The sequence below is a fragment of the Coregonus clupeaformis genome, chromosome 15 (assembly GCF_020615455.1).
Source record: "Coregonus clupeaformis isolate EN_2021a chromosome 15, ASM2061545v1, whole genome shotgun sequence".
NCBI classification, from domain to species: domain Eukaryota; kingdom Metazoa; phylum Chordata; class Actinopteri; order Salmoniformes; family Salmonidae; genus Coregonus; species Coregonus clupeaformis.
Genome location: NC_059206.1, coordinates 36,323,815 through 36,350,404, shown reverse-complemented (window position 1 = coordinate 36,350,404; position 26,590 = coordinate 36,323,815). Strand labels below are relative to the sequence as shown.

General features: G+C 43.3%; 1 protein-coding gene across 6 annotated transcripts; it reads right to left on the bottom strand.

Moving 5' to 3' along the window:
• Positions 1–671: 671 nt before the first annotated feature.
• LOC121582507 (far upstream element-binding protein 3) lies at positions 672–26,097 on the bottom strand. Of its 6 annotated transcripts, none has more exons than XM_041898357.2 (18): positions 25,915–26,097; positions 22,177–22,288; positions 19,046–19,079; positions 18,260–18,309; positions 18,044–18,115; positions 15,705–15,762; positions 15,058–15,220; positions 12,432–12,530; positions 12,007–12,214; positions 11,651–11,769; positions 10,808–10,949; positions 5,448–5,608; positions 4,694–4,767; positions 4,428–4,504; positions 3,687–3,755; positions 3,010–3,081; positions 2,765–2,895; positions 672–2,088 (listed from the first exon to the last, which is right to left on the bottom strand). In XM_041898357.2, the coding sequence occupies exons 1-18, from the start codon at positions 26,011–26,013 to the stop codon at positions 2,080–2,082; spliced, it is 1,749 nt and encodes a 582-aa protein (XP_041754291.1). In that variant the 5' UTR covers positions 26,014–26,097; the 3' UTR covers positions 672–2,079. The 6 variants fall into 6 exon arrangements, with proteins under 6 accessions (XP_041754291.1, XP_041754290.1, XP_041754293.1 ...); XM_041898356.2 differs by having other exon boundaries at positions 672–2,079; XM_041898359.2 differs by lacking the exon at positions 3,687–3,755 and having other exon boundaries at positions 672–2,079; positions 11,651–11,751; positions 25,915–26,095.
• Between the last annotated feature and the right edge of the window lie 493 nt (positions 26,098–26,590).

The window sequence follows — 26,590 nt, the reverse complement described above, 5'->3', positions numbered from 1 at the left end:
TTCTCCCTTACAGTCAGTAAATAGACTGCCTTTATATTACCAAGCATCTTCTGGACATACAAACTTGGCACGTGTTGTGTCATGTCTTTCAAGGTATGGTTGTCAAGAGATTACCTAAAAACAAGCCACTGCGACAGAAAGTGAATTTTCCGTAGCAGGTTAGGAAAACTTTTAGCAGGTTAGGAAAACTAACACAGAAGGTTAGGAGAATAAGATTAAGGGTTAGTTAAAATGCTTTAACCTATGAAAAGTCACTTTCAGTCGCAGCAGTTTCAAAAGTGGCGTGTTTTTAGGGAGTCCCGTTGCCAAGCAGAACAATGGAGAGATCGTAAGATACATTTTTTTAACCATGTGTTGAGTTTAACATTATGACATACAGTAACTAATAAAGATGCTATACTTCAACCACAAGAGAGGCTTGCAGAAGGAACATTTATTTGAATTTGTGAACTGGCAAAGCAATGTTCAATAGAAAATATATATCTGTTTATAAAACAATAGTTTTACCTTTATATTTACTTGAGGATAGACGATACTACGTTAGTCTTACAATAGAGCTGAGGAAGGGTTTCACAGTTTAAACCAATGGTAACGTTAACACATAATGGAACGTGACAAAAAGCTTTCAAACGTCACAAAAATAAAATCATTTTAACAGAACACAATAAAGGTAGTCTTTTGACGTTTTTAATACACAGTTACCTGTACACAAGGAAAAAAACACTAAAATTAAACATTTTCAAATTATAATATCCCTTTTCATTAAGCAATGAAGTTAATACTAGATTCAATTCTAACTAATCAATCATACATATGAGATCACACAAAGTAGAAAGAAAAATAATTAAAAAGTTTAGCATTGGACTGTACACAAGTCCAGCGTGTACTGGATGGGGCGTTAGGGAAACTGGGTGGTACCAAATAAGACAATTTTGATCGTAATACTTAGAATATAAAAAACTACAATTAATTATTACACAGGTAGAATCCAGAGGCTTAGCAGTCTTGAATTATTTAGGTACAGAACATACATAAAAACCTAGCATTTCTCATTTTTGTCCATAGCAAGATGCAACATCAAATTTCAAATTACACATTCACGATCTTTGAACATTTTCAGTATGAAAACAGAACAGGGACAGTTTTCCTGCGATAATGACTCCATGAAAAAAAAATGTCTTCGATTTAATTATATATATATTTTAAATAAAATATTTAGTCAAGTATCTGAGAATACATACATAGTTTTACAAGATAGCAAAGGCAAAAAAACTCACAATATGCAACACTCCCCTTTTCCCATATCAGATCATTGTAATAAAAAAGTACCAATTACATTTTCATATGCCTTAAAAAAAAAATCTAAAGAACTACAAGTTAAATGTCTGTCAAAGTATTAGAGAATCCATCTTTGTTTCAAAAATGAAATAAGATATTGCACCTTTTTTAAACCAGAGTACAATAAAATGACAATGAAAAAAATAAAGCACAACAGGAATTAAATTAGGAATTGACTGCCATTTGCCAACATCACTCCTTGTATTTTGTAACAAAATAATATGTTCCTGTAACAAAACATCACAGTTTCATCACTGAATTAAAATGCTTTATGTAAAAGGAAAATAAAACATTTTTACACATTCTTAAAACATCTTATGACAAAACAAAAACAATGTATTCAAGACTGCTAAGCCCATAATTACGATTTTATTGCAACAGAACTAGAAAAAATAGATTATATTGCATTTACTAAAATGTTACAACTCCGGGGTTCGTTTTGGCGATGTAATTTGAATCAAAAAGGAAAAAATAGAAAACAAAACAGCTCTCGCATTAGTCCAAAAGGGATCCCGGGAATTGTCCATTCAAAATAATGGTGTACACAAGTATTTAGTAACAATTAAATGTTCCTGATTTAGAAATATTCTTTTATTTTTTATTGTATAAGTCAGTCTACAGCTAGTGTTTCTCACTAAGAAAAAAGTAAGTCTTCAAGGCGTTGCAAATCTAGAAACCTGTTACAAAAGGTTTGTTTTCATCCTCAGTGATTCAAACATCTTCAACTAAAGGGCGTCCTCTCTAATGATCCTGCAAAACACAGGTTCACGTCAGTGACCAAGCACAGTAATACATTTTACATAGATTTACATGTGCAAGTTACAGTACATATCCTTACAGAAACAATAGTTAAACTCAACTTAACCTAATTGATGCCAGAATGGATTTACATGGGACATTTCATAAAATGTACTTTCAAACCTCCATACTTGAATTAAACCTTGCCTTTAAACCAGGGATCATCAACTACATTCAGCCGCAGGGAGATTCTCTTGAGCGGATGGTCGGGGGACGAAACATAATTACAAATAATTTGTAGACTGCAAATTGACCACAAGAAGCCCAAACAGATATTTGACTAAAACAATCATTTCAAACCTTGCTTACATCCATCTCTCCATTATGCGTGGAAATACTTGGGAACAGATTTCCAAAAATAAAATCACTTGGAGCTGATTTAATGGTGTTATTACAGTCTTTAATGTCCAACAATAAATAAATACAACAAAAAAATATACATTTTTTTTGCTTGGGGGTGGGGGGGGAGACGGCAACAAATAAAACCACTGCAGGCTGCCAGTTGGGGAACCCTGCTTTAAACCATTCAACATTTTCAACCTTCCTCCTAAAGGACTTCCGTTGGCCCCAACAGCCCTCAGGGGGTTGTGGGGTGGAGATGGTGCTGAGCGTTTGGATGGGTTCTCACCTGAAGGCCTGGGGCCTGTGTCTGCTGTGCACCTTGGCCATAGTAGGCCCCCTGTTGTCTGTAATACTCCACCCAGGCAGCACTGTAATCTGGAGGGGAGCTCTGCTGGGAGCTGGGGCCTGCTGCCTGGCCTGGGGAGAGGGGAGATGGAGAGGGTGAATAAGGGGAAGAAGAACATCCTCTGATATGCACTCAAAAGACCAGTCTATTGGAAGAGTGTGGAGGCCACACGGGTGTAGTCTTACTCTGTTTCTTGTAGTATTCCTCCCATGCTTTGCTGTAGTCAGGGCCACTGCTCTGGGCTTGGCTCTGCTGACCTGTGCACAAGATAAAACCCGGGTCAATACGATACACACCAAACAGGCTACCAATACCTCCCTCCCTGATTAATGTTTGGCTCCATAAATTCAATTTCTTCGACTCAAATATATTCAGTTAATCAAACAAAAGCCAATTTACATTGCTGATCAAATCAAGAAGCAACATAACCATGTAACCAAAATGGTCAACTTTTGACTTCAATCGTCGCAGTCAAACAAAACCGTTCCTGCGTATCAATTATAAGTTGACATGATATTTCTACTCAGACACTCTTGGCATGGAACTTTTTAAAACGAGGGCAGAGGGAAGGTTTGAGGTCTGGTTCAGAGGTGTATACAGGGCACAGACAGGTATTTAACAGGTGGGTCACCAGTGGGGGCCAACTGCCCCCAGGCACCCCAAACCAACCAGGAAGCCAGTCTCAAAGAGAAAGGCTCAGTCAGCACTCACTTGCAAAAAACCTACTATGCAACTACAAGCCCTGAGAGAGAGGCTAGGACCAGTGACTCAAGACTTAGTAATGTTACACAAGCGAGAAAGGCTAGTAGACCATGTTAGTATTGAGCTCCCTTCTGTTCTCCCCCAGAAGACTGGCACTTGCCTAGCTTTTTATAATACTGCTCCCATGCTTTGGAATAGTCCATCTGGCCGGTCTGGGATCCATTGAGACCTGCAACCAGACACAGATAACACTGTTGGAGGACAGAGTTACTGCATGAGGACCTTTCAGTGGAGGTTGAGGCTATGGCTTACCATCCAGACATGGCCCTCTATGTCCTATGGATTTAGGCCTCTACCCCATACCCTAACTTAACCCAAACACTAACTAGAACTTCCATGGAGTGAAAGTTACCTTTGAAAAGTTTCCTCCCCACTTGACTCTCTGCCAGAATGGGACATTTTTCCCCCCCAGCCAGTATCTGGACGGTTAGCCACATTTTGAATGCAAGAACTACCTTGCCGTTGTCTTGAGTTGAATTTAAATGCACTGCAGCAGTGCCAAAACAAGTCTTGAATCTCCAATTCCTTGTGTCCTCAGAAATTGCTGTTCTTGTTAGAGAAATAACATTGTGTTGCTTCAGTCCGCTCAGCAAGCAGAGCAGAGAGCATGAAACATGGCTAATTTTAGTCCTCCTTCCACTTATTTGTCCTCTTTCCTTTCACTGGGGAGGGACTGTTATGCCCCACATGATTTTGATTGCATAGACTCCGTATGTATCAAGGAATCATTGCAGTGAAATTGCAGGCTGATATTGCTATCAAGTGTTATGGGTATCCCACCCTAACCACAATGGGATGAGGCCATCCCAGCCATTAGTTTGAGAGAAGCAGGTAGACTTACTGGGGTCCTGCTGGCCCTGAGGCTGCCATGTCTGATATGTTGTGCCCCATCCTCCTGTCATGAATGTCTGGGGTCCACTGCCACCACAAAACACAGACGCATGTTAGACAGTTTTCATATTTATATCAATTGTTGTAGCCTGGGTATTGTTTACATCATTGAATTCATACTTTGGTCAGTGTAAGTATTATCCAAGAAGGTAGTTCAAGGCAAGTTTGACAAATGTAACAGTGGTAAAAAGGTGGGGAAACCAAGACGCTACTCACTTCTGATGAGGGGTAGCTGGTCCTTGGCCGAAGGGGTTCAGACCAAAACTGCTGTTGCCCCCCATTCCTGAGGCCTAGATGAGAGAGTGGAACATACTTGGTTAAACTGGGGGGTGAAAAGGCAAGGCCAAAGGGCAGCGCTGGCCACTGACGCACTCCATTTGATGGATTCTTCATGTTTTTATTTTATTTAACCTTTTTTTTTTGACATGGGAGTCAATGCTGAGACCAAGGTCTCTTTTCCAGATGATCCCTGTATAGCACCACAATACAATAAACACATTACCTACACATTCATATACACAATAAATTAAGTATGGGTTTTAAAATCAGTAAGGGCTTACTGCACTTCTGCAAAATCAGACAGTAGCCTTGTCACAGCCAGGTCAACAGTCGAGGCAATTGCATACATAATAGTATCATCCGCATATAGATTACATTTACAATGAATAGATTGACCTATAGCATTTGAATAAATAGTGAAAGGAACAGGTCCTAGTATCGACCCCTGCGGAACACCTTTATGTACTTCAAGAAACTCTAATTTAACCCCATCAATCACTACGGCCTGAGTTCTGTCACTAAGAATCATGAACAGGCGTCAGAGCTCAGGCCTATCGTTTAACCCCGGGTGACATACTGGTGGATGGTAGGGCCACAAGAACCAGTCGCACCCCCCTTTGACATGTGCCCTCATGAATATCAGGCCAGACAATAGATTTGGGGGGGAGGAGGGGGGCATAAGACCACCTACCCCAATCTTCTCATCGATCAGCTGGCGGGCCATCTCCATCTGTTGGGGGGTGCCGCGGATGGAGAAGACGCGCACGTTGGGGTCGGTGTTGGGCGGCGGGTTTCTCTGCAGCTCCACGTGCGCTCCGGACTGCTGGTTGATGTTCTTGATGGTTTCTCCACCTTTAGGAAAGGGGAAATTCAAAACATGAGTTAATGGCAAGTCAGCAACAAGTGTCAATTTGACCTCCAATCAGTTAGTGAAAAGCTTAAACAGTGCTTACTCTGCTGTCTGATTCCATCCTTTAGGCTTCATCACACCTACCTAAACTCATCCGACTGGACGTTAGACTGGTAGTGATACCTATAGAGACCCTGGCATGTCCTACAGCTCCGTCCCCATTCTATTTGAACATCCGTGCTAATCAGAGACAAAGGACGACAACCCTTCCTCCCCCATGCTGACGAATCAGACGGAAGCTTCCTGACTTAAGGAGCGCAATTAAACCAGCGGGAAGAAATTAAGCATAGCTGGGGGAGAAGAGACAAATTCAAGCGTATCCTCTTTTTTGGATATCGTTTGTCTCCTTTGGCCCTTTCCTTTCCCGGCCTCATGTGTGGTGAGGGAAGGGGGGATACAACCTCTTCCCCCTTCTCCTACCATCCCAGTGAAAGGAGCGAGGGGGCTTCCCAAGGGGACACCAGGGCTGTCCCAACATCAATTACACATTTTTTCACTGGTAGCAACTCTCCTCCTCCCGTAGCCTCTTCCTGTTGCCAATAGACTACACATGGGTCATTAACCCATTGTCAACCAAATGAAACTTCTGCCTTAATGAAGCCATTATGAGGTCCCCCAGTCAGAGAGCAAAGGGGACTGAAGAGCCACACTATTCATTTCATGGACTGGACCTCGCTGGGGCCACATCATATGACCTTAACGAGACTGGTTTAGTGAGCTGGACCAAAAGGAGGGGATACAAAGTGCAACTGGTGAGGGATTTAGGGTAAGGGGGGAGGTTTAATTAACAGACAAGTTCATGAAGAATAGTTCTTAGGCACTTAAAAACCATGCTTACCCACTCATCTAAAACTATTGACATATGGGTCTTGAAAGAAATGTAAAAGCCAAATGCAGGACACTATACCATTGAATATTTAAATAAAAAACCAGTAGGCCTGTAGTTCAACCCGTTATAAAAAGTTTGAAAGTTGAGAAGCTAAAGCATGGGGTATGGGTGGGAGACCAAAGTTACCAGGCTGTGTGTGAATTGGGGGGAGGGTGTAATCAGTGGGTCAAGCAGCTGCATAAAGGCATCGCAAAGATATGAATCACCTCAGTCTTTAAGGCTGACAGGGCCCAGACCCACAGCCATATTGGACTAGTTCATATGCTAATGAGGGGGGGGCAACGCCCACGTTTATTTGCCCCGCGCACAAAAGCCACTTGACATTTCTATTGCCTTGTTTCGATCATAGGTAGAAAGCTCCCTTCGAACCACGCCCACCACGGCGCACACATCCATCCATAGGACACACTCAGAGTTTCCTCCGAAGCGCAATGGTCAATGACTTTTAAATAGCTGGCAACGGAGTGAGCATGAATAGCCAATAAGCTAATTCCTCTCATTCATTCCCTCACTCCACTCTCTTGGGCTGAAAGGGCCTCATTAGATAACAGGCAACCTTCCACGTGGGGGCTGTTATTATGAACTTTTAACAATTAATGTCACATTATATGCATTATCCCTGTCATTAAGCCCTAAGGGAAGGGACAGAATACCACTTGTGCTGTATACATGAGCCAGGGGAGGGGGGGTGAGGGGGTGGCTGGAGGGGAGGATGGGTAACTGGACGCACACCATATTGTCTCATTGCGTGGCATTTTGAATGGCATTTCACCACGATAGAAAAAGCAAACTAATGGACTGGCAATGATGCACTTTGGGCATAATCAAGGCTTTTGAAGAATTTTCCTGTGTTTTATAATACACTGCTCAAAAAAATAAAGGGAACACTTAAACAACACAATGTAACTCCAAGTCAATCACACTTCTGTGAAATCAAACTGTCCACTTAGGAAGCAACACTGATTGACAATACATTTCACATGCTGTTGTGCAAATGGAATTGACAACAGGTGGAAATTATAGGCAATTAGCAAGACACCCCCAATAAAGGACTGATTTTGCAGGTGGTGACCACAGACCACTTCTCAGTTCCTATGCTTCCTGGCTGATGTTTGTCACTTTTGAATGCTGCCGGTGCTTTCACTCTAGTGGTAGCATGAGACGAGTCTACAACCCACACAAGTGGCTCAGGTAGTGCAGCTCATCCAGGATGGCACATCAATGCGAGCTGTTGCAAGAAGGTTTGCTGTGTGTCAGCGTAGTGTCCAGAGCATGGAGGCGCTACCAGGAGACAGGCCAGTACATCAGGAGACGTGGAGGAGGCCGTAGGAGGGCAACAACCCAGCAGCAGGACTGCTACCTCCGCCTTTGTGCAAGGAGGAACAGGAGGAGCACTGCCAGAGCCCTGCAAAATGACCTCCAGCAGGCCACAAATGTGCATGTGTCTGCTCAAACGGTCAGAAACAGACTCCATGAGGGTGGTATGAGGGCCCGACGTCCACAGGTGGGGGTTGTGCTTACAGCCCAACACCGTGCAGGACGTTTGGCATTTGCCAGAGAACACCAAGATTGGCAAATTCGCCACTGGCGCCCTGTGCTCTTCACAGATGAAAGCAGGTTCACACTGAGCACATGTGACAGACGTGACAGAGTCTGGAGACGCCGTGGAGAACGTTCTGCTGCCTGCAACATCCTCCAGCATGACCGGTTTGGCGGTGGGTCAGTCATGGTCTGGGGTGGCATTTCTTTGGGGGGCCACCATGTGCTCGCCAGAGGTAGCCTGACTGCCATTAGGTACCGAGATGAGATCCTCAGACCCCTTGTGAGACCATATGCTGGTGCGGTTGGCCCTGGGTTCCTCCTAATGCAAGACAATGCTAGACCTCATGTGGCTGGAGTGTGTCAGCAGTTCCTGCAAGAGGAAGGCATTGATGCTATGGTCTGGCCCGCCCGTTCCCCAGACCTGAATCCAATTGAGCACATCTGGGACATCATGTCTCACTCCATCCACCAACGCCACGTTGCACCACAGACTGTCCAGGAGTTGGCGGATGCTTTAGTCCAGGTCTGGGAGGAGATCCCTCAGGAGACCATCCGCCACCTCATCAGGAGCATGCCCAGGCATTGTAGGGAGGTCATACAGGCACGTGGAGGCCACACACACTACTGAGCCTCATTTTGACTTGTTTTAAGGACATTACATCAAAGTTGGATCAGCCTGTAGTGTGGTTTTCCACTTTAATTTTGAGGGTGACTCCAAATCCAGACCTCCATGGGTTGATACATTTGATTTCCATTGATCATTTGTGTGATTTTGTTGTCAGCACATTCAACTATGTAAAGAAAAAAGTATTTAATAAGATTATTTCATTCATTCAGATCTAGGATGTGTTATTTTAGTGTTCCCTTCATTTTTTTGAGCAGTGTATATTTATACACTATGAGGTTGGATTAATTCTGTGAAAATGATAATGCCCTTTTAGTGTAAGAACTGTTTGATGGGACAGAGTTTTGGCCTGCCTGGTGACATCACCAGGTGGTAAATTAGTTAATAGTCCAATAAGAGTTCCAAACCTTCAGTTTTCCCCTCCCCACTCAGACCACTCCCAGCAAAATTCTTGCTTGAGAAATTGCTTTGCTAAGAAGCTACACTACATGGCCAAAAGTATGCGGACACCCCTTAAAATTAGTGGAATCAGCTATTTCAGCCACACCCGTTGCTGACAGGTGTATAAAATCGAGCACACTGCCATGCAATCTCCATAGACAAACATTGGCAGTAGAATGGCCCGTACTGAAGAGCTCAGTGACTTTCAACATGGCACCGTCATAGGATGCAACCTTTCCAAAAAGTCAGTTTGTCACATTTCTGCCCTGCTAGAGCTGCCCCGGTCAACTGTAAGTGCAGTTATTGTGAAGTGGAAACGTTTAGGAGTAACAACAGCTCAGCAGCGAAGTAGTAAGCCACACAAGCTCACAGAATGAGACCCGAGTGCTGAAGCGCGCAGCGCGTAAAAATAGTCTGTCCTCGGTTGCAACACTCACTACAGAGTTCCAAACTGCCTCTGGAAGTAACGTCAGCACAATAACCGTTAGTCGGGAGCTTCATGAAATGAGTTTCCATGGCCGAGCAGCCACACACAAGCCTAAGGATCACCATGCACAATGCCAAGTGTCGGCTGGAGTGGTGTAAAGCTCGCCGACATTGGACTCTGGAGCAGTGGAAACTTATTCTCAGGAGTGATGAATCACGCTTCACCATCTGACAGTTCGACGGACTAATCTGGGTTTGGCGGATGCCAGGAGAACGCTATCTGCCCGAATGCATAGCGCCAACTGTAGAGTTTGGTGGAGGAGGAATAACGTTCTGGGGCTGTTTTTCATGGTTCGGGCTAGGCCCCTTAGTTCCAGTGAAGGGCAATCTTAACGCTACAGCATACAATGACATTCAAGACGATTCTGTGCTTCCAACTTTGTAGCAACAGTTTGGGGAAGGCCCTTTCCTGTTTCAGCATGACAATGCCCCGGTGCACAAAGCGAGGTCCATACAGAAATGGTTTGTCGAAATCGGTGTTGAAGAACTTGACTGGCCTCCACAGAGCCATGACCTCAACCCCATCGAACACCTTTGGGATGAATTAGAACGCCGACTGTGAGCCAGGCCTAACCGCCCAACCTCACGAATGCTCGTGGCTGAATGGAAGCAAGTCCCTGCCGCAATGTTCCAACATCTAGTGGAAAGCCTTCCCAGAAGAGTGGAGGATGTTATAGCAGCAAAGGGGGGAACCAACTCCATATTAATGCCCATGATTTTATAATGAGATGTTCGACAAGCAGTTGTCCACATACTTTTAGCCATGTAGTGCATTTGTCTGTATTTTTCACAATTTTAATTAAAACAATAACAGTAAGGTACTTAATTGTTACCCAGAAATATTTTGATATTGAGATAAAACCGGCTGCATTGGACCTTTGCGTGATGAAGACCACTGGTCAAGAAATAATGAACTGAAAGATTAAGTGCTCCATTAGAGGTTGGTTTTCCCTGAGTAGGCACAGTTGGGGGACGTGCCTTTACACATCTCTACATTAGTACCTATTTGTCCATACATTCAAAAGGATACTTAAACTGGTTATTGGATGACTGAAATGCATCCATATGATGACTGATAAAGATTGTTGTTGGTAATGGATCTTGACACCACCAAACGTAAAACTCGCTGAATCATTTACAAGGCGTTTGCATTCTCACCTTTCCCAATCACCAGGCCACACTTGTCGGCAGGTATCGTGTATGTCACTTCCTGAAGTCCACCGGGCGCGCCCATGTTCCAGTCCCCGCGACCTCTGCCCCGGCCTCTGGGCCCCACGGGACCCCCAAAGCCATCCCGATCCTGTAGAGAGGAAAAAAAAGTTGTGACTACAGGCTCCTGAAGACCTCAAACATGACATTACACATCTTACACTCTTCAACCATTCCCCTATAACATTCCCCCGCCGAAGTATCACCAGTGCAGCCGTGTCTGACGTCAAACAAAAAAAATGCAATAGTTCCGATTTTGACAGGCATTCTTATCTCCTCAAATGCATTTGACTTGCATTACTTTACCTTGGGCTCAATAAAAAGAGTAAACCAGGGGATATGACCAAGTGCGCCACCATGTGGGAGTCTGTATGGACTATGTTCCAGGGTTGGAGACATGCCTCAGAGAGACTAGGCTCATCCTTCTAGTGTACGTTCTGTGCTCAGGGGCAGTAGGTCAGGTGACAGAGAGGAACTAGTGATGAGGTGGAGACCCACTGCCCTTTTACCTGTCTGTACACCTGTCTGAGAAGGTCCCCCCCACTACCCAGCCACAGGGCTAAGGGGTTCAGGGAGGCCTGAGAGGGGGCCAGGCTGGACCTGTCCGGGAGCCAGCCAGCTAGGGACTGGGCTGGGGACTGCTACATGGGCAACAAGGGAGTTTAAGGGGGCATGGCTTACTTTAGAAATACAGCAGGAGTGAACCAATCATCTGATACATTTCCTAAGGGGTTGTTGTTCCTTTCAGGGCATTTAAAAAATAATTAAGTGTAGTGGTCTGCAGTGCTGTACCTGTGCAGTGTGTACCAGCTCGTTGATGAGGTGAACCGCATGCTGGCAGCGGTCAGGCTGGCCCATCACCTGGGCAATCCGGTCGGGGCTGATGCCATCGTCTGAAGGAGAGGGGGACACTAGTCAGAACTGTTACATTAGAAGACCACATGTTTAGTCATGTCACAGACATCACACACATATTGTATTACATCATGTGTCGTCAAGACCACCTTGTCTGAGTCAATTGAAGAACAAGACCGGCAAACAAGACCGATTGGAGATCGATTTAAGATAGAGGCCATCACTAATCTTGACAATTGTATTAGCCATCTAGCACAATGGAAAAAGCCTTTAGTAGAGGAGGGCGGTCTCACCTGGTTTGAACTGGATCCTGACCCCAGAGTCATTCTGGATCTTCTTGATCATCTCTCCGTTCCTGCCAATGACGATGCCCACAGCGAACCTGGGCACTGCCACATCCAGGCTGCTTCCCCCCAGTCTGGATCCAAAGTCTCCCCTGTTGGCCCGGAAGTCTCCCTGGTCCTTGTCCCGGATGATCTCTACCACCAGCTCTCGTGCTTGCTGCAAAACACCCACGCCCCCCCCAGCACAGAGAGGGTTAACTTAGAACATCTAACTGTGATATACAAAAAGGTTGATTGATACCTTGAATCCTCTCCCCTTGCCTCCTTAAAACACATTGGCCTACAATGTTTTCTCCTCCGACGCGTTTTTATAAGCAGGCATGGAGCGAGGATATGAAGGAGGGTAGCCAGGTTTGAGAGACTGACTGACCGACCTGCACTTTGTAGGGGTCCCCAGTGATTCTGAGGGGTTTGTCTGCTCCAGTGGGCATAGGTCCGTCCTGGATCATGATCATTTTCACGCCTGTTCTCTCCTGTGGGGCGCAAACAGGGAACACAAGATCAACACAAATTCACACATTTTGGCTCGATTGAAAAATAATCACGGTTTTCGATTTATCATTTTTTAAAACATTAAATGCACTATTGTGGTCCTCTGTAGCTCAGCTGGTAGAGCACGGCGCTTGTAACGCCAAGGTAGTGGGTTCGATCCCCGGGACCACCCATACACAAAAATGTATGCACGAATGACTGTAAGTCGCTTTGGATAAAAGCGTCTGCTAAATGGCATATTATTATTATTATTACTATGCATTATGTGGGTTAATACTGTAACAAAAAACTATTAATATAAGTCCCATGATGGTAGTGACTGCCCATTACTGCTTATCACTTATTAACCAACATTTATTCACATTACTTTCCTAAATTATTTCAGTTTATTACATTAGTTTTATATGATGACTATTTCATTCCAAGTCATCTCAGCTCTATAGAGCTGCTTCCTATGCTGTCTGACAAAATCACTATTGTCTAGAAAAGTTGTGGTCCTCTGTAGCTCAGCTGGTAGAGCACGGCGCTTGTAACGCCAAGGTAGTGGGTTCGATCCCCGGGACCACCCATACACAAAAATGTATGCACGCATGACTGTAAGTCGCTTTGGATAAAAGCGTCTGCTAAATGGCATATTATTATTATTATTATAAAAAGTAAATGACTGCTAAATGCCAACTATTAATCACTTAGATCATGTATTTTCAGGTAGAGATCCCTCGCGAAGCAACAGCTGCTCTCTATCACCTCACGATTGTGCTACTCTTCTCTCTTCCATAGCAGGCGTAAAAGAAACAGACTGGACAAGTAGATGCGCAATGGATTATGGTAATTATACTTAATTACCACATTTTATACGCAAAACTATGTAGAATATTGGCCTGTTGGAAACGACAACTCCCTACTGCATCGCACAGTTCAGGCTGGATCTGATTGACTTGAACAAAATGGAATTCAAATAACTGAACGATGTCGTCAATTAGTTGAAAATGTTGTTTAATGGCTCAGCACTTTCTTCCATCGAGAACGAGACAAAAAATGTAGGCTACACTGCCTATTGGCTTCTTTGCATATTCACCAAAAAAAAAATACGCAATCAGGCTGATGCAACAGATAAAACCGTTCAGCTTAAAATGTTGATAAAGTTTTATTTATTCATATTATAAGCTCAACAATGCGCACATGGCTGTAGGCCAGGGCAATTCAACTGGCGGCACGCGTGCCAGATTCAGCCCCTTTATTTATACTGGCCCTTTGATCAACTCTGAACATTAATAAAAGACGTGCAAAAAAAAAAACACGTGAAAATCTGACGTTCACTGCCAAAATGACAAGCACCATGGTTTCTAGCATTTTTATATATATATATTTTTTTTTGTACATTTATTCGAATATAGTCGAATAGCCCTGCTGTAGATTATGTGCCAAAATGCAATTAGCAGGAAAACACCATTCTCAAAAGCGCGAGAGGTTTCATGTGACATAGATGAAAATATTCATTAGAAATTAAGAAAGAGGGGAGATCTAAAGATGCATCAACTAGCATGGGTTACTAATATGACTAGGCTTATGCCTTTGGCTGCTGGACAATAACATTTTGATGATTTGAAAACCAATACAACATGAGAAAAATGCTGGTTTCAATGGCGTATCAAGTGTTTATAGAGTAACTCCCTCAACATTTATATGGTCATATTTTGGCTAGGCTACTTTGAAACAAGACATGCTTCACAAATTGACGAAACGTCCAGGTTTTAAACAATTAAGTTTATGGTTAAACAGTTTCAAAATGCTGACCGCCTCCGCTCAGATTCCAAGTGGTTGATGTGCGGTCTGCAACAGGCACCGTCCTTCACTCGCCGGTCTTGTGACTATTCGACCTGAACGAACCGTGCCTCGAGTATGTTGACAGAATCGAGCCTTTAGAAGTTAATGTCCTTCATTATATTTGTCAAACATGACTGGCGTTTAGCTTATATTTATTCAATTAAAAGTCTCATTAAAGTTTGGCTACATTTTCTGCCGCCTCCCTCATGTCCGCATCGGTTTGGACATGAGGCTGTAGCCACGTAGGATTTTTTATTTATGTACATTATTTTTGTGTGTGAATATTATTCCAATGTTGGCTCGATATTGTGATGTATTATTTTTCTATCCATTCCGACAACTTAAATCTATATTCTTCTTGTCCCGACTATTTGTTAAACTTTTTTTTACTTAATGTTGAGCCCTGCAGTTGCATAAGAACACTTTCTCTGTAGCTCAGCTGGTAGAGCACGGCGCTTGTAACGCCAAGGTAGTGGGTTCGATCCCCGGGACCACCCATACACAAAAATGTATGCACGCATGACTGTAAGTCGCTTTGGATAAAAGCGTCTGCTAAATGGCATATTATTATTATTATTTTTAAGCCACTAAATAAATCACTAAGAAAGTGTATGTTCTAAGTGCATGTGTGCGTCATCCACAGACCACATAATCTACTCGAAGCACCTAGTGCCCCCCTACCTGCAGTTGTTTGATGGTGTCCCCTCCCTTGCCGATGACCAGGCCCACTTTGCTGGCAGGGATTAGGATCTCCTGGATGGCGCTGTTGCCGTCCATCTCGCTGTGGAAGCCTGGGCCGTTTCGACACCGGTCCACGATCTGGCTCAGCAGCCTCTTGGCCTGCCTGGTGGGAGAGGGGCACAGTCCACCGTCATGTATATGTTCATGGTCAGCCACATCATACATAAACTATACATAGTGGGTTTCTCCATTTGCAAAAACAAGATATTGAATAGTGTCAAGAAGTGATTGTTGAGGGGGTAACTCAACATTAATCTGGTGAAGGTGATTAGGGTCGAGTTGAGGGCAGCCTCGTTGCTGATAGAAATGTATTGTCCATCAAGTAGAGTAATCATGTTAGCTCTATATGCAACATTTCTATCTGATCGCCATACATACATAACTTTGGTTGCAAGTCCCTGGGAGAATCTCAATTGCATACGCCCTGCGTCCTCTCCTTGCCTCCTTCTCAAGACCCTTTAGAGGAGAAAGTCAGAGGGGAGGGACTTCAGGCGTTCTCATCCAATGGGTTTTGAGAAGGAGGCGAAGAGAAGACACAATGAGTATGCAATTGAGATTCTTCCCGAGAGGAATGTGGTGTGACTTACTCAATGTTCTCTGGGCTTCCAGTCAGGGTGCAGGGCCTGTCCATCATGCCTCCGCTGTCTGTTATACAACACACAGCTCCATTAACCAGACAAAACATGCACCCACACATACATTTGTCTTTCTAGAAATAAAAATCGGGCCAATGTGTGACATTGGGATCAACATTTCAAAATGGTTTGAAAAATAAATGGAACACTTCAATTTTTATGCAGTTCCACGTGTACAAGTGCATATATACCAAATTGGCCCAAAACTCCACCCAACATCGGCCTAGGACTATAAATATCCTTTAAAATAGCAGGTGTAAGACACCAAAATGTATTTGTCATTTCATAACCTGATCATATTGTGAATAAGCCCACTAGGCTACTATGTCATTTGTCGTCATTCTAATATCCAGAATAATGGAAAGGAATATAGCGTTAGGTGTTGCGCAACAGTCTATCCTACACAAATGAACACAGTAGACCGTGTCCAATCAGAAGCAGAGAAACATACGAAAACATGAAGCTTTCTGTTAAATCTAACGAGACACTGCTGTAAATCAAGCAGACAACAGATGATCAATTTGCTAGGGATATTCAACCCATCGTGGATCACGGCACAACTGTCTTCATCGACATAACGAATGAGACACCAAAACATTCTGGACATTACTTGCGAACACTGTTTTTCCTGCACTTTGGCTGTTCCATCGCGTGCTGTATCACAACAGCTGTTTGTCACCCTGGATCAACTGATGTGTAAAAATATCACAATGTAACTAAACTGCTGGACATCAAATGCGCATTCAAGTATTATGCTTAACTATTGACGAACCACGTCAATGACAGTATAGATTTTGGTTTTAAGTATTGGTTAGAAGCTGTCGATTTTGCTATCACATACATTATTTTAGATTTGTGTGCCCATGAAAACAGTTTACAAGCTGAAACATAAGAAAACACTCAATGTTACATACACTGAACAAAAATATGAACGCAACATGTAAAGTGTTGGTCCCATGTTTCATGAGCTGAAATAAAACATTACATTTTTACATTTTAGTCATTTAGCAGACACTCTTATCCAGAGCGACTTACAGTTAGTGAGTGCATACATTTTTCATACTGTGAAACATCCCAGAGATTTTCCATACACATATGGATTTTACATCCCTTTTAGTGAGCATTTCTCTTTCGCCAAGATAATCCATCCACCTGACAGGTGTAGCATATCAAGAAGCTGATTAAACAGCATGATCATTACACAGGTGCACCTTGTGCTGGAGACAATAAAAGGCCACTAAAATGTGGTTGTCACAACGCCACATATTTCTCAAGTTGAAGGAGCGTGCAATTGGCATGCTGACTGCAGGAATGTCCACCAGAGCTGTTGCCAGAGAATTTAATGATTTTTAGAGAATTTGGCAGTATGTCCAACCTGCCTCATAAGCACAGACAACATGTGACAATGCAAGCCTAGGACCTGCATATCAGGCTTCTTCACCTGCAGGATCGTCTGAGACCAGCCACCCGGACAGCTGACGAAACTGAGTATTTCTGTCTGTAATAAAGCCCATTTGTGGGGAAGAACTCATTCTGTTTGGCTGGGCCTGGCTCCCCAGTGTGTGGGCCTCCCATGCCCACCCATGGCTCCACCCCTGTCCAGTCATGTGAAATCCATAGATTAGGGTTTAATTAATATTACAATTTACTGATTTCCTTATATGAACTGTAACTCAGTAAAATCTTTGAAAATGTTGCATTTATATTTTTTCTCAGTATAGTTACCGCATTTCAGAGATAGCCAGACAAAAAGACTGTACGAAAGCTAAATCCGGGATTCTTACCAGGATCAAATTCAATGTATTTTAACTGATAAATAATTCATATATAAACGACAAAGACTGCCATAAACGCAAGATAAGAAAAGTGGTGTTGTCACACGATTTGGGCAAATCCATCAAGACACCAACCATGAGAAAGGGTTTTCCACTGCAGGAAATCCTCACTGGTACCCTAGTTTATAGAAAGACCCACATATGCACATAAACCTCCATGTTAACAACCTAAGTGCTACCTTCTTATTATTTATGAATGTTTATTAAGTCACATACTAATTTCACTACAAAATACCACATCAAGGAATTCATTGGGGGCGTATGTTTGGGATTTGACAAGGCTTCAGTTTCTCTCAGCTGAACCTGTTGAGCAGGGTATATCATTATCATGCCTCGTACTCCGGGTGTGCTTCTGGCTATCACCGATCAGAGGAAAGACCTAACTAGCTACTCCGTGAAGTACCGACACAACTGACTACAGCATAATGGGACAGTGTCTCTTTAGGCAGAACTTACCTGCAGCAATCTGGATCTTGCAGCCTGACTCTAACTGAATTCTCGTGATCTGCTCTCCTCCTCTTCCAATGACTGAGTGTGGGTGAGAGGGGAATTACAAAAGGTCAATATCCCAGCCCAAGTTAGCTTAAAATGACACTAAACAGTAAATGTGAGTACTATAAGTTGGAGTAAACCAATAGCTTTTGTTATCAACTGCCCAAAAGCTTCACTTACTGAATCCAACCATCTTATCAGGCACTTTGAAGTCCTCTGTCATAATAGCCCTGCAAGAGACAAAGACAATCAATGACAAAAGGGTAAATATCTGCTGTGATGTATGGCCGAATTAGAAATGATAGGATAGTCGTCTCATACTCAAAGCTTGAAGGGATAGTTCACCCCCAAAGCAAATATCCATCTTGTTAGATGGCGCCCATATTCCCCATTCAATTGGATTGAAGCCTGCAGATCTCTACACAACATGGACTCTGCTCGACATGTTTTTTAAAAAAATCTTTATTTAACTAGGCAAGTCAGTTAAGAACAAATTCCTATTTACAATGACAGCCTACACCGGCCAAACCCGGACGACGCTGGGCCAATTGTGCGCTGCCCTTTGGGACTCCCAATCACGGCCAGTTGTGATACAGCCTGGAATCGTACCAGGGGGTCTGTAGTGACGCCTCAAGCACTGAGATGCAGTGCCTTCGACAGCTGCGCCACTCGGGAGCCCTGAGATGAGATCACTTTTAAGGCATGAAAACCTCTGACAAACCTTAGATGGGGAGAGCTACCCCTTAAATGAATGTCATTATGTGCCAAGTCTGGTAACAAGATAAACCACAGAGCTGCATGGAGAACACATAGGCCAAGACATTGGCCTATCTGAGACGTGTTACTGGATACACGGGCAGTAGTGAGGGTGGCAACTTGATTGAGCTACTGTTAATCAATATCTACACCCCCCCCATATCTAAGTTCACATCAATACAAATAGTCATTTGAGAAGATAAGGCTCACCTTTGATGTACCATTCCACCCAGCTGGTTACCTACTGAGAAACAACAAGGAAGAATAGAGAGGGTTAGAGAAAAGGGCAAAACGATAGACAGGTTAGCTGACATCACAAAAACCATTCACTCGCTTCAAAGGGGCAGAAGGCCATGTGCTTTGGTTCTGGATATCCAGCAACAATGACAAGAAACTGCCATGTGGTGAATCGTAAGTGGCTCGTTTGATCTTGTTCTTGATACCATGTCTTGTTTTGATGCGTTTTGACTGATATCACGTCTATGCTAATATTGCTAAAATTTGCTAGCTAACAACTGACAAGTGCTCATTGTGCAAATTTAATTATGTTTTCAATAAACTAAACATTGGACTAAATAATTTACATGACACCAACAATCATTGCAAAACTGAATAAAACAAGGTCAAAACAATTGTTGCTGCAGAACTGAGGAGTGACAAGGTGGATTGGACGGAAACAGATGGAGATGGTTCTGTCAATCCAGTAGTGATTGGGGAAAATCTATACAGTTACATATCGCAATATTATTTTGGACAATAATGTAAATCAATACTTTGACTCCAAGTATTGATTAGTAAAAATACATGTTGTTTGGTAGCGTTAGCTAGCGCTAGACAGCTGTACCTGCACCAAAACTCCAGTATTTTTCAACCTATAGCTTGTCCTCCACCTTTTTAAACAGTGAGTCAACATGTTTTCAGCACTTTTATTTTCATGTTCTCATGATCTCTTGTCGCTCTGCAGCAGACATAGTGAGCAATATGTTTGGAACATCAAATCTTAAAATATCGAATCTCAATGCATATAGAATCATATGGTATCTGCACCCAAGTACGGTGATTATATTGTATCGTGAGGTCCCTGGCAATTTCCAGTGTGTCAGTGTCAACACACAGCAGGGGGTGCACTGCTATGGAAATGAGATGTGTATGGGTGTCGTTCAGAGAGGTAGTACCTGGGTCAATGGTTATCGGCCCAGACTTTCATTTTGACAGGTAGCAATACGCAGTGGGCTTAAAGGATATGGAGCTACTGACGGAACACCATAAACTCATATCTACGTTCACTAAAGCTTACGTCGTTTGCACATATTTGGTGGATGGAAATGCAATGAGGTAAAGAAGTGAAATGCCTTAGCCAGCAGGTCCGACCCGCTTGCTTAAAGCTGCACTAGGGTCGGACAGCACCGCGGAGCCGGCACAAGATATGGCTCGGGAAAAGTACCACAATCCAGGGATAAGAAATGCGTTGTACTTCGAATTGTCCCATTATCCCAACTGTTACACTGAGAAGATTGAACGACTGCTAGTTTTCTGAGCCATATCTCGCGCCGGCTCTGTGGTGTCTTAATCTACACAGGAATGCTGTCGGACAATAGTGCAGCTGTAAGCAAATGGGTCGGATCTGCTGGCTAAGAATGCCTATAACTATTCAGTGTATGATGTGGTGTCAATTCACACAATGACATTACACTGCAAAGGACTTGCGCTTAGCCTAAAATGGTGTTAATGGTAATGACAGATATAATATTTATACAGTGTAACAGCCGACTATTACATTTCAAATTGTGTAACCTTGAGAAACAAAAAAGCGCAAAGTGTTGAAAACAAGTGAGTTAGCCAGCCAAACCTCCACCAGAATTGCACACAACTTATTCAGCAATGCATTTGGAGCTAAAATATCATACCACACCATGACAAGATAAGAGGACAATAACTGAATGGAGTTTCCGCTTCATGGACATGAAATTGCTCACATCTGCATTTTGGGTGCATACGGGTAGCCACACGCATCATTGCACCATTCTGCAAAGCCCCACCCTTACGGGGTAACTATAATTTCAGGTGCCTAACTGAAAAAGCAGATGCAAATATTTGTTACATTTCTAGTTTGCCAGGTTTGAAACGGCAAGCCCAAACAGAATTGAGCTGAATTGTGAACAGAGGGCTTCAAAGCAAAAATGCATAGTAAACCTTGATTACACTGACTCGTGACCATCAGACAAGACCTCTCTCAGCCCCTTATTACATTAGGCCAAGCCCTTTCCTATTCTATAAAATCCCGATTTCAAATGCTTGGACAGAACAGCTTCCTCTTGGAGAGGCTGAAGTTAAGTCATGAGTAAAGCCTTACATAAGGTTTAGCTGCCGTATGTTGCTCCTGCTTTTACTGGGCCTGTAAGAACGGAATTTTCCACATCAAGGCTTTTTTCGCCCATGAACTGGTCTCATCTTATCCCTGCAATTCCTTCAGGGGCTGGACTGCTGCAGCCCATTTGCTGAACTGATTCTGCAGCAAGATGGGACAAAAACACTAACACCTTGGAAATCACAATTCCTATAACCACTGCCATAGTAATAGAAGCGTGAATGTGAAGCCAATGCAGCAAGTTCATTAATGTTGGGCTCACTCAATAACCAATGAAGGAATTGGTTTATAAATAGCAACAAGTGAAATAAGCTCAATCAGCATTATCTACATTTCTAGAAGCACAGTTCCTTTTTCTCTACTTGGTGGACTTACAAACCAGTTTTACTTGCTGCTGCTCGCTGCACTTTTTTTTCTCCACGACAGCTTTGGAGGCATGTAACCTGTAGCTCGTGATTTCTCACGCAACCAGTGTCAATCATATCTGTAGCAGCTAGAGCATTGTACTGCAGTAGGAGGGAGGGTTGGAATGAGAAATCCCATCAATGGCCTCTGGGTAACTAGGGATCCGCTCCTTTTCTGACCTAATAGTTAATTAACTTTGTGGTGGTGGAGAGTAATCCTGCCCTGAAATAACACAGAACGAGGAGGAGAGAGCGCTCCGACTGTCTGAAGCACTTCCTAACTCCAGGCTAGTGGTTACTCTTCCCAGCTCCACATTCCCCCTCCCATTTGCCCAGGCCAGATCGTGGCCAGCCCATTGCTAGTACAATGCCATGTCATTCCTCAACAGCCGTGCTATCCACAGGGCCCCATTGCTCAACATGAATACCAGCTAGCTGCTACAACTTCCACAAACAGGCTAGGCTACATGACATTGAATATACATTAAAAAGTGTCAAAGGATCTATCATTATGTAGTGCCGTCACTACTGAGCTCATCCACTGAGATCCACTGCCACCGCTGGCTTACCTCCATCATCCATTGAGCGCTTCTGGCCTCCGTAGCCATAGAGAGAGGGGTCTAGGACTGGAGAGGAGTTGTTCATGTGGGGCATCTGGTCACCTCCAATCTTAGCCGCAATCTGAAGAGACAAGAGTGATGGAAAGAGGGGGGAGGGCTAGAGTGAACAAACAGATAGCAACACAACCTGTTCTAGATAGATAAACTAGTTACATTAAAAAGGTTATATTTGACCGTTATTTTCCAGTCACAAGGTCAAACTATTACCCAAAATGAAGTACTACTTTTCATAGCGAATCAAGTTATTTCAGTTGTCAACACGATGCCATTTTTTACTCTCCAAGTCAGCTACAACTGAATGCAATTGAAAGGCAGTAACTACCTCCCGAAACTAGCTGCGACACATGCACATTACAAAACACTGCCTGCATCACCTCGCCCAAAATTAGCCACTTGCCAACGCCAATTAACTACATGTATTCTTCGGAGATAGACATTTAAATCTAAACGCTGCACAAAAGCATTGAGGCCCGTTTCTCCTAAACCCCTCATCCGCAACCACCTCTCTCCATTCAAAAAGTATATAGTTTCAGAAAATTACACAAAATTGATGTAATTTCTGCAATATGAAAATACAATGTCTCCAATTAAAGGCTGACAATTGGAGCCTTGCAACACCTTCAGGCGTCATTATCAACTTCAGAGCCGCCACACTGAGCTGCCTGCCTGCCGTGGAAGTGAGATGGGAGAAGAAAAAAATAACTGCCCTCCAACATGGATCCTGATCCCAGGCAGAGCTGAACTGGGTAGGGGGCCACGGAGGGGGCTGAGTGAGGGCTCCACCTCTTGCCTAGAGCCAAACCTTCTTTCTGGGGAATGTTGGGGGTGGTATGTCAGCAATGTGAGCTGCACACAATAAATCAACTACCCGGGGAAAGGCTTGGGCCTAGTAGTGTAGAACGAGGCAAACACGGCGAGTCTTCTCAGGACAACTGCTGCTGACTGTCAAGGGGGTTTGGGGCAGGCAAGGTCCACCAGGAAAGAAATGCCAGAGGATATTCTGTCGCTCAGGGAACATCCCCTCGGGGTGGGTGAGAGGCCTGTTTGCGCTGAAACTACCATGCAAACACTTCCATATGATGGAGGAGAGCCAGGGGGAAATTCACCCAATCTCTGCATACTACACTATGGGGTTATGGTTATTTCAGTGCATATATTTGTATCAAAGAGATTGGAAGCTCATTGATGTCCTAGTCATTTTGATTTTGTGATAAAGACAACAATTAACTTTCTTCTATTGTATTTTTTTTTTATCACAGCAGACTTGTCCAACATGAACATTCACATTAATATGCAGCTGAACATCAAGATTATATAAAAAACAACACTGACAAGATAATCTAAACATTTACACAAAAACATGGGTATGACAGGGGCAAGTGTGACTAGACTAGTCTCACTATGTGATCATAATATAAGTATGGAGCTTAAATTTCAGGAGTACTTGAATTAAGGAGCAACGAGAAGTTTTTACTTTATCAGAGAGATTAGCAACTCAACAGCAACACTGAATGCCAGCTCTGTTCAGTCACAATACCAGATACCGATATATAGGGCCTACAGATTATCTGTACACATCCGCTGTTCGTAGAAAATATAACGTTCTAGGGCTGGGCTATTCTGGGGTGGAGTTCTCCTTGAAGGTAGCACTTCATAGAAACAGTGTTTTGATATCTTTGGTCTCCTTGCAGACAGACAGTAAAAGGTTCAGTGTCCTGGCCACTGGCTCAGTTCTATTTTCCCCCCTACAGAGTTCATAAAAGATAAATGGGCAAATGGTACGGCAGTCCTATTCCCAGAAGCACAGACCTGGGACCTATAGGGAAGCTGCAAGGGAAACCTGGATGCCACGGTTATCTGAGGAAAACTGACACTGGACCCACAAGCCTGATGCATGAGTACAAAGCCACATGCGATTGTAGCTCCTGGGATAAGCACACAGCTGAGAGAGTGGGGGGAGAGAAAGCAAAGGCATTATTAAATGGACACTAGAGCACCCAGACATGTGCTTATGCCACATGCTCATCTGGGTTTATTTGCAGGATAGTGTCTTTGCCTGTCAGGGAGAATATGTTATGAATATCTGTGTTTGTGTCAGTTAAAGCAAAGAAGACCAATAGTTCCTTTTGAAATATTAAGTTGAAATATGCAGTTTGTTCAGCACACTTTCGTAGGGCCCAGGAAATATGATAAGGTGAGAACAGGTGTGTTTTTGTCCTGGGTGTCAAGGCTTCACAAGAACTCGGCCCAGAGTGCAGACACTGACTAGGAAGGAATGGGGAGCGGTGTGGCAGAGCTTTCCTTCACTGTGTGCAATAGCCTACTTCCTGAAATGATAGATTGGAATAGTAATCTCAGGAAACGTTCACTATGTTGCTTGCATGCTACTGGCATTTTAAATGGAATAATTTGCACAGTCGTGGTGTGGTTTGGTCAATTGTAATATTGTAGTCTACACATTATATGGCAGTGTGGGGGTTTACAGACCAATAAATGATTTGATCAACTACATACAGTGCGTTTGGTCATAGGCCCAAATGACATAACTAACGCTAACTTTGAGATGTCAAGAAGTAGCTAGTTCAACCAATGCGTAAGTAATATTTAGGCTGCAACTCGTTAGCTAGCTAACTAGATAATGTTAGCTTGCTAGCTAATGAGTTTCCATCGCAAGACTGGAGTATTAACATTAGCTAACCAGCAAGTCGTTACTGAGTGATAAGGTCCCAATACAATTTTAGCTAGAGACGATATTATTAGGCAATGCAGTAGTTGGCTAACACCCTGTTGCAAACAAGAAAAGTTCAGCGATAACATTTCAGCAAGCTAGGTGGCTAACTAGCTAACATTAGTTGTTGACGTTGCGATGCTAGCTAGTTTTCCTCGCATGTTCGCTAAGTAACTAGCTAGGCTTAGCTAACATGTACAATCGAAGCTAGTTAGCTAACATTACTACTAGACTGAATCATTCGATAGTTTAGCAGCTAGCCAGCGTTAGCTAGCTATAACTACTGAATTCTGAAGTTGTTTAACATACAGCGGTGTAGTTAACTTATAATTTATCGTGGTGAATATCCGCTGATTTCAGCCACGCGCTGTCAAAAGTCAGCTTGCTAACAGGAAAACGTCAACTGTGTTTTAAATTGCCTTGTAAACACTCGCAAATTTAACACATAGTTTACGTTTTTCTTAACTTTTGACAGCGCGTGGCTGAAATCAGCTGATATGCTGGCTTCACCACGAACCTAGGCCACAACCAAAGCTGATATCGGCTTGTAGTGTGGTGGTAAAGTAGCTAGTGGTGCTAACTAGTTTAAACTTCCGTGGCTTTACAACAGGTTGCAGTTTGTTGCTTATGCCTTGTTTAATAAAGTTACTCTCACTTCAGTTTCATGCAAGGGGTTTCTTAGTTGCGCCAATCACACTTTGCCTAATTAATTTTCTTGTTCTTTGACTTCACTGTTTATTGTTGGGCGTCTTTTGGCCCGCAAACTCTTAGCACTTGGACCTTGTGTCGCTAACTTCAGTTAGCTAGCTATACATACAGGAGTTTTTTTTTGAGTAAAGAGGGGTCTGGGGTTATACACTGCTGGTAGAAGAAAAAAAGTGCACTCCTCCACCACACCGAATGGCCTTGCTCGTTTCTCGTCTGAAATCATTCGGTTTCTCTTCGTCGGAATGAATTACCTGTCGGGCCCGGTGTAAAGCGTCGGCGAAGCCATCTGCTTTCGTTCCAGGCTGAGCCACCGAGGCCTGTCCCTGTACCAGCTCCGCCATCATCATCATCCCTACAGCAGCTCTCAGCAACACACCAAAAAAAAACTTCGGACTAGCGAGCAAATCAAGCAGCGCACGCACCGACCTCAGGAAGAGGAAGTTAAGCCTCCCTCTACACGATACCGCGAGATTCAGAACTATTCGTTTCGGAGAGCTGTATTTTCTGAAATCACGCGTTACTTGACAGATAGCGTGACAATTTTAACCGGAAGAAGTACTGCTTGGAAGTCAGACGGTATAAAGATATCTTTGGTATGGGGTCGTCACTAGTTACCACACCCACAAAGTCAGTACCCTTTTTCTAAAATGTCTACTTTTTAAACCCTAACCACACGGCTAACCTTATGCCTAACCCTAACCTTGAATTAAGACCAAACAGCTCATTTAGGTTTTTATGACTTTTTACGAGATAGACAATTTCGACTTTGTGGCTGTGCTAACTAGTGGAAACCTTGGTGTGGTTGAGTGATTTTTAAAGTGCTTGTTGAGCAATATGAAAATGTTTGATTACATTAGGAATTAGGTGTGAATGTGTTTATATGTTTTGGAATAATCTTAGGAATGTTTTTAATAGTAAAATAAGTAC

Coding starts and splice junctions, on each gene's coding strand:
- LOC121582507 (XM_041898354.2), bottom strand. CDS start 26,013: ATGATGATGATGGCGGAGCTGGTACAGGGACAGGCCTCGGTGGCTCAG. Junction 19,080..22,176: donor GCGCTCAATGGATGATGGAG/GTAAGCCAGCGG, acceptor GTTGTTTCTCAG/TAGGTAACCAGCTGGGTGGA. Junction 4,505..4,693: donor CCAGCTACCCCTCATCAGAA/GTGAGTAGCGTC, acceptor TTGTGGTGGCAG/TGGACCCCAGACATTCATGA.